The 12500-nt window shown below is 43.2% G+C and overlaps 1 protein-coding gene across 3 annotated transcripts in view; it reads left to right on the top strand.

Annotated features, from left to right (window-relative positions):
- The first annotated feature begins 3198 nt into the window (after nt 1-3198).
- crhr1 (corticotropin releasing hormone receptor 1) overlaps nt 3199-12500 on the top strand; it is a 21087-nt gene continuing 11785 nt past the window's right edge. The window contains exons 1-4 of one of the 3 annotated variants that reach the window (XM_037090215.1): nt 3199-3510; nt 9980-10070; nt 10159-10332; nt 12272-12354. In XM_037090215.1, the coding sequence (XP_036946110.1) occupies nt 3490-3510; nt 9980-10070; nt 10159-10332; nt 12272-12354 (369 nt within the window). In that variant the 5' untranslated portion in view covers nt 3199-3489. Of the gene's footprint in view, nt 3511-7835; nt 8151-9979; nt 10071-10158; nt 10333-12271; nt 12355-12500 lie in introns of those variants that run through there. The other 2 variants (XM_037090216.1, XM_037090217.1) reach the window with 2 other exon arrangements.

Below are 12500 nucleotides of genomic sequence, written 5' to 3'. Positions count from 1 at the left end.
TATATCATTATTATTATTAAAATAGTTTACATAGAGATTAAAACGACTACAAAAGATTCTGAAAACTACAAAATGATTCAAATTGACTACAAACAGATTCAAACAACTACAAAGAGATCAAAATGGATTTATGATCGGTCGTCCCGGTTTTCATAATGTGAGAAGGGTCTTAAACATCTTACATAACCAGAGGGGGCACTGGATATGGCTTTCTCAGCATGAGATGCTGAGAAAGCCTTTGACAGGGTGGAGTGGGCGTATTTATTCGAGGTTCTTGGATGCTTTGGCCTGGGGGTGAGTTTTTGTAACTGGGTCAAACTTTTGTACAATGATCCCTATGCACAAATTATTACAAACTACATTTCGCAGCCGATGAAAATTAAAAGAGGCTGTAGACAGGGTTGCCCACTGTCCCCCTTACTTTTCATAATTGCAATTGAACTGCTTGCCATTGCTGTGAGGGGACAAAGAGGAATCACAGGTATACACATCAGAGAATCTGATCATCGAATAGCTCTTTATGCTTATGATGTCATTCTTTTCCTTAGAAATTTGGAGAAATCTATTCCATCCCTCCTGAACCCATCCATCCATCCATCATCTGTACACATTATATGTACGCCGCTTAATCCTCTGCAGGGTCGCGGGGGGGCTGGAGCCTATCCCAGCTGACTTAGGGCGAAGGCAGGGGACACCCTGGACAGGTCGCCAGTCTATCGCAGGGCTACACATAGAGACAAACAACCACACTCTCATTCACACCTACGGACAATTTAGAATGATCAATTAACCTCAGTATGTTTTTGGACTGTGGGAGGAAGCCGGAGTACCCGGTGAAAACCCACGCTTGCACAGGGAGAACATACAAACTCCACACAGAAAGATCCCAGGCGTCCCAACCGGGACGCAAACCGGCGATCTTCTAGCTGTGAGGCAGCAGTGCTAGCCACTGGGCCACTGTGCAGCCCCCTCCTGAACCTAATTGAAATATTTGATAAATTGTCTGGCTATAAAATTAGCAATTCCAAATCTTCCATAATGCTTCTTAACCCAAGAGAGAGTTCAGATCCACCCACTCATGTTCGCCATTTTAGAACAGTGGATTCCTGTACATAATTGGGTATTGAAATTGTTCCTAAACTGGAAAATCTAATACATGCTAACTACAGCCCAATGGTGGCATCTATTTCTAAATTAATTGCAGGTTGGTCCAGTCTTCCTATCTCTCTGATTGGTAAAATTATTATACTTAAAATGAGTAAAATGAATTCTCATCAAACTTTTATACTTCTTTCAGAACATCCCCCTGCTGCCTCCTTCAGACTTTTTCCCCAGAATGAAAAAAATGTTCATTGTATTTATATGGAATAATAAATGCCCTAGGCTTCGTCTGTCTGTCTTATACCTACCCTACGATAGAGGAGGGCTACAGTGCCCTAATTTGCTGTGGTGTTTTTGGGCAACACAGCTAAGACTGTTAATGTTTTACTTTACCGCAGATGGACCCCTGTTATGGAAGGATATCAAAGCACACTCACTAAATCTCCCATTCCCCACTTATCTATATTCAGGTGAACCTCAAAAAAACCCAAATATCATGCTCTAATCCCATAGTTAAAAATCTGACTGGAGTCTGGCAAGAAGTTAGGAAATACTTAAAGGACCCTCCCTCCCTTTCTTACTTCAGCCCAAATTGGGGTAACAACTTCTTTAAACCAGGGAGAGTCTATGCTGGTTTCAAACTGTGGGCAGATAGAGGGGTAGAACAAGTAAAAGATATGTATGACAGTGATGGGAACATTCTAACCTTTGAGGAGTTATTTGAATATATAGCATCCCTTATGATTTGCTGAAAGACTCCTCTCCTGATCCTTCTGAGTCTAAACTAAACTTAATGCGTGGAAAACAGATCTGTTGGAGGAACTATCATTGGAACATTGGCATAAAGCATGTAAGGCAGCCTAGACAGAGTCAGGTAATACACACCTAAGACGCCTACAATATAACTGGTTAATGAGTGTATATTAATCCAGCAAAATTGATTACATTTAATTCAAATATCCCAGACCGGCAATAGATGTGTGGTAGGTAAATAAGGGTACCTTATTTCACTGCTTCTGGCAGTGTCCAAGAGTGAGGGAGTTTTGGGAGGAGGTTACTGTCTGTTCAGGAGATTCTCTCAATTACTGGAGGTTCCCCACTCCTGCACTACAGGATGTTTCAGTATGTGGGTCAGCAGCTGCAGGACAAAAACTTTATTTCAATCAGGATTGGCTCCAGAAACCAGGCTCTGCGTATGTCCTGGAGACTCTCCCATTTGTTCTTGTCTCTTCCACGTGTGGCTGCAGCAGTATATGGTTCATCTGGTCCTCGATCTTGGATAGATGTTAATGTTTCTGTTGATCATATGACTGAGGTGCAGACTCAGCTCACCTGTCCTCACACGTTGCTCTGTGCACCTGACCCTGACGCATGTCAATTGGTGCAGGTTCACAGAAGGCAGGTGAATCCTGCTGGTCAACAAACATTCAGTGTTGAGCTCCTTGTCAAGGTCCATGTCCATGTCCATGTCCAGATCCAGATCCAGGAGTCACTGTAGCTCAACCCAGTCACCAGGATAAATGTCACTAGTGTGTTTCTGTAAACATCAGACATGTTGAGACACGGTGACATCACTGTGTTCATACTCCTGTTGAGACAGAAAAAAACATCATGTCCGTCCCTGAACAAAAGTCTCCACAAACACACTCCATCACCTTGACCAATTTCGTCATCTCCAACACCACCACTTTCATCAGCTCCATTACCAGAATAATGTGAACAACCTCAATTTAGTGCTCCTACTTTATTTGATTTATTTACTTAATTGAGTTGTCTACTTTGCTTGTTTTTTTTGTTTTTGTTGTTGTTGTTTTTTTTTAACAATTTTAGCATGTACCTGTGTTTGGTTGGTTTGTAACTGCAGAGATGTGAGCATGCTCAGTTTGCTCCAGGTGATACTGCTGTTTATTCCATTATAATAAAGTGATAATAGCATGATCACAACACAACACGATCAGTGTAGATTTTGAATCTTTAGTGTTTGTGATAAAAGTGACACACGCACACACACACGCACACACGACCTCCCTCCCTCACTCTCTGATTGGCTGGCACTCTGCAGCATCCTCCTCATCGGCAGCACGCGCTGCTCCAGGCTGTCACTGTTCCCGGTGTGGACCCGCAGTGAAGACCCGGACCAGGACAGAGCCGTGATACCCCGGACCGACTGACTGACCCAGACCTGCTGTTTCCTTCTCGGCTAGTGTTCTGGTCCGGTCCGCTAGTGTGGTGTTGGACTCGGTCGGCTCTCCTCTGTTGTGAATCTGTTCGGTGGATCTGTCCCGACTCGGACCGACATGATGCAGGACTTAAACCGGGTCGGACCGTGAACGGAAGGCTGTGAACGGAGGGACCGCTGGGTGCCAGAGATGAGATGAATGAGAGAGGATGAAGAAAGTCCTGAGTCAGGTAGGAGCGCGCGCACTGTGTGTGTGTGTGTGTGTGTGTGTGTGTGTGTGTGTGTGTGTGTGTGTGTGTGTGTGTGGCGTGTGTGTGAGGGTTACTGTGCGTATGTGTGTGTGAGTTTAATTGTGTGTAACTGTGTTTCACTGTGTGTGTTTTCTTCATCTTCATTGAGAAATGTTAAAGATTGTCAGAACAAAATTATTTTGTTTTGGGCGCGATGACGTCACTGCGTCACGTTTATACTGAATAATTATCAGCAAATAAGAATATATCAATAAGATAATCATTAGACACAGCGCTCTGATCCCTGCAGAATAATAATAATAATAATAATAATTATTATTATTATTATTATTATCATTATTATTATTATTATTATTATTATTATTATTATTATTATTATTGCCGTTGTTGCTGTGATAATCATTATAAAAATGTTTTCTGTCTTTAAATAACTTCAAATAAAAACTGTAAAAACAAGGACTGTTATTTCTTTTTTTAAACTCAACTCAAGATTGTTCAAAGACAACTGAACACACAAACAACTGAAGTTCACCTTTCACATGAGAAACATCTAGAGGTAAACCAGAGAGAGACACACACACTGAGTTACGGAGAGAAAGAGAGCAGTGTTTCACCAACATACATGATTCTATATATAGAACACACACATAAACACAAACACTCACACCCTCTGGAACACATAAACAGCTGAGTCTGTTTCAGAGGATGAATAACAGAATGAGGAGAGAGCGAGGGTCGAGAGACACACACTGAGTTACAGAGAGAGAACATTTATGCTAATGCTAAAGTTAGCTGAAGACGGTGACGTATGACACTGATGCACTGAGGCAACAACAATGGTGGTAACTTAGCATAACACAAGCAGCAACAAACCTGAAGGCTGGCAAGTCCTGTGACATCAGCCAATCACAGTCTGTCTGTCACTTCATCAGTCAATCAGATCACAGTCTTCACAGCTTAAACTTTAAACTGTTTGTTTTCAGTCCTGTTTCATGGTGACATAGGGTTAGGGTTATCATTCAGTTTGTCTGAACTTTAACAGAAATATTTAGCAAAAATATTGTATTTTTAATATACAGTTGTTGTTTTTTTTGTATAAATGAACCTGCGAACAATCACCAAACATGTTGATGCGATTCAGTGAGACATCACTTCCTCATGACATCACTACCTCTGATGTCCAGAACAAAAAATATTGGTCAGTGATCAGCTGATTGACTGAATATGAACTAATATCAGTTTAAACACATTCAAATTCAGATTAACAACTTGCAAAGCATGCTGGGAGCTGTAGTGCTGATTCACCTTCCAGACATCCAGCTTCCGGTTTGAATGTTGAGCTGGTGGGTTAAGTCAGAGTGAAAGAACCAAGCAGAGCTGTTATTCATCACACCTCCACACTGATCTGTATCTCTCCCTCTGTCTGTCTGTCTGTCTGTCTGTGTCTGTCTGTCTGTCTGTCTGTGTCTGTCTGTGTCTGTCTGTCTGTCTGTCTCTGTCTCTGTCTGTCTGTCTGTCTCTGTCTGTCTCTGTCTCTGTCTCTGTCTCTGTCTGTCTCTGTCTGTCTGAGAGGAAATATCACACTTCATCATCTAAAGGAGCAGTCTGCTGTTTTATCACAGCTGCATCACTCAAAAATCCAGCTATGACTGTAAACAAGAAGAAGTAGAAGAAGAAGAAGAAGAAGAAGAAGAAGAAGAAGAAGAATAAGGAGGAGGAGAAGAAGAAGAAGAGTAGGAGGTGTTGGTTGCTGTCAGAGCTGTGAGTCAGCAGAGCTTCCTCCTCCCACTCACTAACAGCTGGACTGGAGCAGCTGAGGCGATGAAGCAAACTCATTAAACACAGAAAGAACTGACTGATTATTAAACAGAACCAGAACAGAACCAGATGTCAGAGGACCAATCAGAGTTCCTGTTGGGGTCACATGTCACTGATACACTCCATCTACTGTCAATCACTGAGAGACTCTCCCTCGGGTAGAAGCACACAGGGATGCTGACCAGTGCTGAGGGTCCAGCAGCAGCTCTGATTCTGGAGCCGGATCACATGTTATGATGACGGCTCAGTCCAGAACAGCTTCATAACAAACGCTGCCGATATACACAGCTCTGTGATGCTAGCTAATGTTAGCGTGCTACTGATTGTTAGATGATGTTTTTAAACATGAATTCATCATTTTTTAAACATGTCCAATCAGAACAGGGGCGACTGTAGCTCAGTTGGTAGAGCAGGTTGTCACTGGTTTGAATTCTGAGCAAGATACTGAAACCCAAAAATTGCTCCTGATGAGTAGCTGGTGCCTTGCATGGCAGCCTCCGCCATCAGTGTGTGTGTGAATGGGTGAATGTGGCAAGTATCCAGCTGTGGCTGTAAAGTGCTTTGAGCGGTCAGTAGACTGAAAAAGCGCTATAAAAATGCAAGATTTACCAACAGAGAAACAAACAGCTGATATAACTCTTCCCTCTGAGCTGCACCAGGGACAATGTACAGTGTGTGTGTGTGTGTTCTGTGCTCTGTCTAAATTTAGCTGCTATAACATGACAGTAAATCTCTGTGGACAACACATTTATTTTGTGTGTGTGTGTCTCAGATATTCTGAGTGAATAATGAATCAGTAGTGAATACTTAAGAGCAGAGAGAGTGAGCTGGATCACTGTGATCACTTCGATTATCAGTTTGTGCATTTCATCATGAGCTGATGAAATTGCTTTTGTTAATAAAAAGTTGAAGTTATTTTCAAGTATCAGTGACTTCTTTTAGGAAGTGTGTCAGACAATCAGACCTCAGTCAGGCCCAGCCTCAGTCAGGCTCAGCCTCAGTCAGGCTCAGCCTCAGTCTCTCAGCGACTCCTTTTCTTGTTTCAGCTGCTACATTGTTGTCAACAAAAAAAAAAACATTAACTACAAAGATGATCAGACGGAACTGAGATCAAGAGGACGGAAACAGGAAGAGGATGAAATGAAACAGACATTGGAGATGAAACACGGAGGTCGCCATCAAAGTGAAGTACAGCCTGACAAAAACTGCTACTGGAAGAAGGTCTGCTGTTTCTGCTGCTGCTTCTGCTATTAAAGGACAAACATGAATGTCAGAAAAGGACAAAGGAGCAGCTCAAACTGGATGAAATGTGTTTCATAGCATCCTAAGTAGAAAGAGTTGCATAACAAGTCATCCAGATGGAATGAACTCTTATTTGGAAAACAGAAAATCAAAACCAAAAGTTCTCAAAGATAATATAAATTTGTTTATTCCACTGATGTCATTGAAACAAAGGGAAACTAAACATGACTGCTTGGATCCAGGAACAAGGCCTGGAGAGGAAGCTGCAGCTCAGTTCATTCACTACGAGCCTGTTAATGGACCCACAAACATTCAGTGAATCACAGTGCTGATGAGAATGTACAAACTCGCACCAGGATGCAGGATTTCAAAACAATATGCTGGGAATTATGAGAAAGCAAAATGAAATAACTCTTAATTCAACAGCAATGCCTCTCATTGTTAGCAAGGAGAGAAATCCCAGCATTTGATGGGGATCCACTAAAAAATAATGCATTTATAAGAGCTTTTGAGATGATGTGGAGAGAAACACTGAGCACTGCAGTGATAGATTGTATTTCTGGAGCAGGACATGAGAGGTCACCCCAAGGAACTGATGAGAAGCTGCTGAACTTTAACCCTAAATGTTAAAGCTAAACTCTACTACAGGAGCATTTTTGAAATGAGCAGAAAGTTGCCTCTGCATATGGAAAGGGGTCTTTCATGGCCTCCTATCAACACAGAGGACATTAAAGCTCTCCAGAACTAAAGCCTTTTCCTCAGAGGCTGTTCTAATGCCATGGAAGGGCTGGGACATCTGCATGGGCTACATCTGCCTGCCAACATGCTTACCATTATAATCATTACCATTATAATGATTACCATGATAAAGAAGTTACCTTATAAATTCAGGGACACGTGGAGAACTGTAGCCTACGAGGGCTGAAAGACAGACACAATTGGAGAGTCACATTCAGTGATATCACCAATTTTATTGAGAGACAAGTAAGAATTTTAAAGGTCTGATTTTATGAAAAACTGGCTTTTTCTGGTATTTGGGGTGTTATTTTTGGGTCTATGGTGCTGCCACACGCCTAGAAACTAGAAACCATCCCTGCATTTTTGAGTGAGATACAGATTTCTGACAGTTTCTCCCTGAAGTTTCCAGATGAACGAGTCAAATTCTGGCCGTTTACAGACGTCATTGGCCGGAACATTTGAATATTCCCACCCACTACCCCCTTCCTTCACCGCACAGTGTCTCCACCCACCAGCTACAGCCTTACCTTCTTGGAGATCCGCCATTATGTTATGAAAGCGCCATGTGGGCGCCCAACGCTAGGGCTCTGTTGTTGGCTGTAAAGACAGCACACAGCATGCCATCATGTCCCAGCTGCAGAGGATAGAAGAGTGGCATGGATTTAATTCATTTTCAAGGCAAAGTCCCAGCTACAGTTAGCAAAAACTGTTTGTGTATGCTAACCACTTCCAACCTCAGTCAGTACAAGGCAGGAGTAGTCGGGAGACTTTTTCTAAATGGAGGTGAACTTGCAACGTAGCGTGTAATACCTGCAGATGATGTAAGTATACAAATAATTATCTTTGTGTTTCTTTTGTAGATTAGGGTGAGCTTGTGCACGATGTAGTGTGTGTTTTGCCATTGAGAACAAGGTAAGGCTAGTGGCTAACCGCTAACGTTAGCTTCTCTGACCACACCACAAGTTAACGTTGATGCTACAGCAGAATCATTCTGTGTATTACGTTTCTCATCTTGCAAATTATTTAATGTATGTCCTAGGGAAATGGCAGAATGTACAAATATGTAGCTGCTGTGTTTATTTGGCAATTTTACACAAACTGACTAAGCTAACGCTGACCGCGAGCTTGTAGTTGGAACATCACGGTCTCCACATGCAAACCCAAAGACCTGGTGGGTCAAACAGTACATACACACACCCTCCACCGGGTCTAAGTTTTCAAGATTTTGTGAAATAATGCATTTGAAAATGTTTTCTAGACTGAAATATGTTAGCAGATGCCAGGGCAAAACGAGTGTATGGTTGACGGCTACATAGTTTAGATTCTCTGCCCGAGCCCGAGCCCGAGCCCGCCACTATCCTCGGCCAGGTCGGGCCGGGCTGGGGCCTTGATCAAGCATTTGTGTTTTTTTGTTTTTAATAACTCAAAGTAATGACTATATTTCCATCTAGGTCGGATGGGTCGGATAGGGTTAGGGTTAGGGTCGGACTCCGGCTCGAACATGTACGGTTCCACCACAGTTTGTTGTCCGGCAGCCATTTCTTCTACAAACTCAGCCGTTGCTATGGTCACACGATGCTGTCCTCACATCTTCCGCAAAGCAGGAAGAGGTGGGCGGTACCTTGGGCGGCGCACGCAGTAGCTCATTAGCATTTAAAGGGAAAGGTACTGAAACCGGCCGCCTTATTCCTCCTGGAATAAATAAATGGTCAAACTAATTAGTTGTGTTACCTCTGGTTGTGACAACTGATGCAAGGCACTGTCGACACAGAACACCTGTTTGGTCAATATCATCCTTCTTGTAACTGAAATAATTCCAGATAACCGACGTTGCTTTTCTTTTTGGCACCAAGTCTTCATTTTACGCGATTTTCTCTTGTTGTTGCTCATTTTTCAATCTTGTTACCAGCGACTCACTCCATGTGCAGGGGCGTGGTCTGCTTCGCCACATTGATTAAGAACTAATGTGATTGGTGGATCGCTGTGCATGCAGAGTCTGCATGTACAGTGTGTGACAGGTACCCTTGAAATTAGATGAGTTCATTTGCCTCCTACATCGCAGGCTCTGTGATGTGACTATTGCACACAGGTACATCGCGATGATGATGCTCAAACGATATATCGTGCAGCTCTGATGCTGAAAGGGTGCCTGAGGAGGAGTTGGAATGCTGTGACGGCAAAAGCTGGAAAAGAGGGTTAAATAATACTTACCTCAGCTGCAGGAGTGTCAGAGATGGTCTGGAGTGAAGCAGAACATTATCACAGGAATCGTTGTGCTCATTGTGGGTGACACATCACCTCAACATTCCTGGGTCGTGGGCCATGAATAGAAATGTGAAAATTTGTTTGCTTTGGTCTTGATATTTTGTTATGTGGTCATAATGAGTAGGGGGATGGTGGGTCACGTGGATGTGGGTGGGGTTATTAGTGAAATAGGCACCCGGGGGGTTCGCTGGATCAATCTGATAACTTTGATTATGAGTTTGTGCATCTGTGCATCCTTTTCTGTCTGAATGTGATCAATAACACCTTCCAGAAAAATATTTACCTTCAACGTGTTGAACAGGAAGTGTTCTGGACAGAAAGTGTTCTGGACAGGAAGTACTCCTGGTTGTTGTGATGTTTAAAGAAACTCTGTCTCTGTTTCCAGGTGGTGTGTTTCTGTATGTTGCTGATTGGACGAGTGTCTCCAGCAGAGTTAACCTGTGAGACGCTGATTCTGCTGTCGACAAACTTGACAGGTAGCTTCCTGTCTGACTTCCTGTCTCTGTGTCTACATATCTTATTCTGGTTAAAAGTGCTAACACTGCTCTGCCTTGTCTCTGTCAGCGAGGATGTTGGCAGTACTGATGAACCAGACGTTCACCATCAGTAACAGCTCCGGTGTGTTCTGTGAGCTGTCTGTGGATGGGATCGGTACCTGCTGGCCTCGCAGTGCAGCAGGTGAGCTCATCTCCAGACCCTGTCCTGAACAGTTCAACGGCATCCACTACAACACCACCAGTAAGTACCTGTCTGTCTTTCTATCTGTTTGTCTGTCTCTTTCCCGTCCTGTCTGCAGGCTGAGTGAAGCTCACAATCAGTGCATTTATATGACACTCGAGAAAACTGAATTACTGTGTTAGTCCGACTATAATCGGATTTTTAAGATGCAAGTATACACAATAGTCTGACTAAAATCAGACCAGATTGTATGTATACGCTCCATCGGATTGGATCAGATTTTGCATTGCGCAGGCTCCAGACTTTTTTTCCCCGGGTCCGTCAGCCGGAAGTAGAAGGACGGCAGCGTCTTTCCTCCGAAATCACCGCAAGCAAGAGCGCCATTGTGCATCTAGTTAGTGTAATTATCATGTAGACCATATACGAATTGTACAAAGATGTAGCTTCATCTCACCCTTCATACGCCATCTTTCTCAAATGCCGAGGCAGCTGGTGACATAAAGAAGTTAGCCAGAGGTGTTTCTGTTACCACTAGTTGAAATGGGTACAGCGCCACCTAGCATACCAGGGTATGACATGCTTCTGCCAGTAATTTGATTTTCTCACCGGCATGTATACTCTGACAACAGCAGTTTGATTGAGCAGCATAGTCAAACTATAGCTGTAATCTGACTAAGCTGTGCATGTAAACGCACTGAGTGTGTTTGTTTGTCTGAAGCTGCTGATGGTTTGGTCGTCCTCAGTCTCTCCTGATGGAGTCTGAACTGAAACACTTAATGTTTTAGTTCTAACAGTCGTCTTCATCACTTCTCAGTCCCCATCCAATCAGCAGCTGTCAATTAATCTTGAGCCAATCACAACTCAACACTTGGAGGTCTCACTGACGTCCAACACACTGAGGAGGAGAGACGACTGCAGCCTGCCAGCTGGACCGATTACTGTGTGTGTGTATGTGTGTGTGTGTGTGTGAGAGAGAGAGAGAGAGAGAGAGAGAGAGAGTGTGTGGGGGTGGTAATAAATGTCCTGTTTAATTAGAGGTTTGGTTGTTGATCTGACTTAATAGCATGAGTCATCTGTGTGTGTGTGTGTGTGTGTGTGTGTGTGTGTGTGTGTGTGTGTGTGTGTGTGTGTGTGTGTTATTAAACCAGCTGGAACAAACTCATGTCTCACTCCAACTTCATCATCATCTTCATCTTCATCTCTTCACACAGTGAGAAACACACTGGCTGTATCTGACTCCCTGTCAGATGTCATCAAATCTCTGTCCCCTGATTGGCTGCCAGTCAGCTAACAGTTTCGCAAGCTAGCTGAGTTACACTGAGTGGATGTTTTGACCTGTTTAGCTAATAAGCTAGCAGAGTAGCTAAAGGTGTACTTGAACCTGAAGCCACCTCATCCCCCCACAGTGCTGTGCAGTTAGCGGTCGAGTGTCTGAATGAGGCTACAGAGGTTGTCGGGGACATTAAACGTCCTCACAGCAACACGGAGACTCATCTACTCACTAGTCCGTCTTTACAGCCCACTTTAGTTCCACACTGTTCTAACTCTGACTTTACAACATTGATCAGTTTATAGAAAACCTGGATAGTAATTGTGCAGTAAGACTCTTAGTGGTGGAGACGTTTCAGTCATGTGACCGTGATGTCGTCTGTCTGTAGCCTAACATTAGCTTCTTACTGCTACACAGTTAATGTAGCTTCACACATCACAGAGTGGAGTTCATCTGTGGAGATTATCTGGATCAACAGAACGTGTTTGACACACTGATTATTTTCTGTAATAATCCAGAATCCAGTTCAATATTCCCACAGAGGAACCAGAAAGACACTAACTGCAGTTAACTAAAAACATACGTCATCCCTGAGGGTCTCTATTAAGTCTTTGACTTTCCAAATATTGATTGATTACCAATGTTATCTAAAATAAATGATTATTTTGTCTGTGTGTGTGTGTGTGTGTGTGTGTGTGTGTGTGTGTGTGTGTGTGTGTGTGTGTTCAGACCGGGTGTACAGAGATTGTCAGTTGAATGGCAGCTGGGCTCCTCGAGGAAACTACAGTCAGTGCACCGAGATCATCGTCCTGGTGAGACTCATTGACTCACACACACATCTGAACTCTTCAAATATGGAAAACTGATATTTTTCTGCAGTCAAATAGTTTTTGGGCCAAGTGAGAGAGAAAACAGGTTTTTTTTTTTTTTCGGTTGTCAAAGTAGAACCCTGACATGT

This window comes from Acanthopagrus latus, chromosome 23 (genome assembly GCF_904848185.1).
Source record: "Acanthopagrus latus isolate v.2019 chromosome 23, fAcaLat1.1, whole genome shotgun sequence".
NCBI lineage: Eukaryota > Metazoa > Chordata > Actinopteri > Spariformes > Sparidae > Acanthopagrus > Acanthopagrus latus.
The sequence above is the reverse complement of the archived record's forward strand: the minus strand, read 5'-3'. Positions and strand labels throughout refer to the sequence as shown.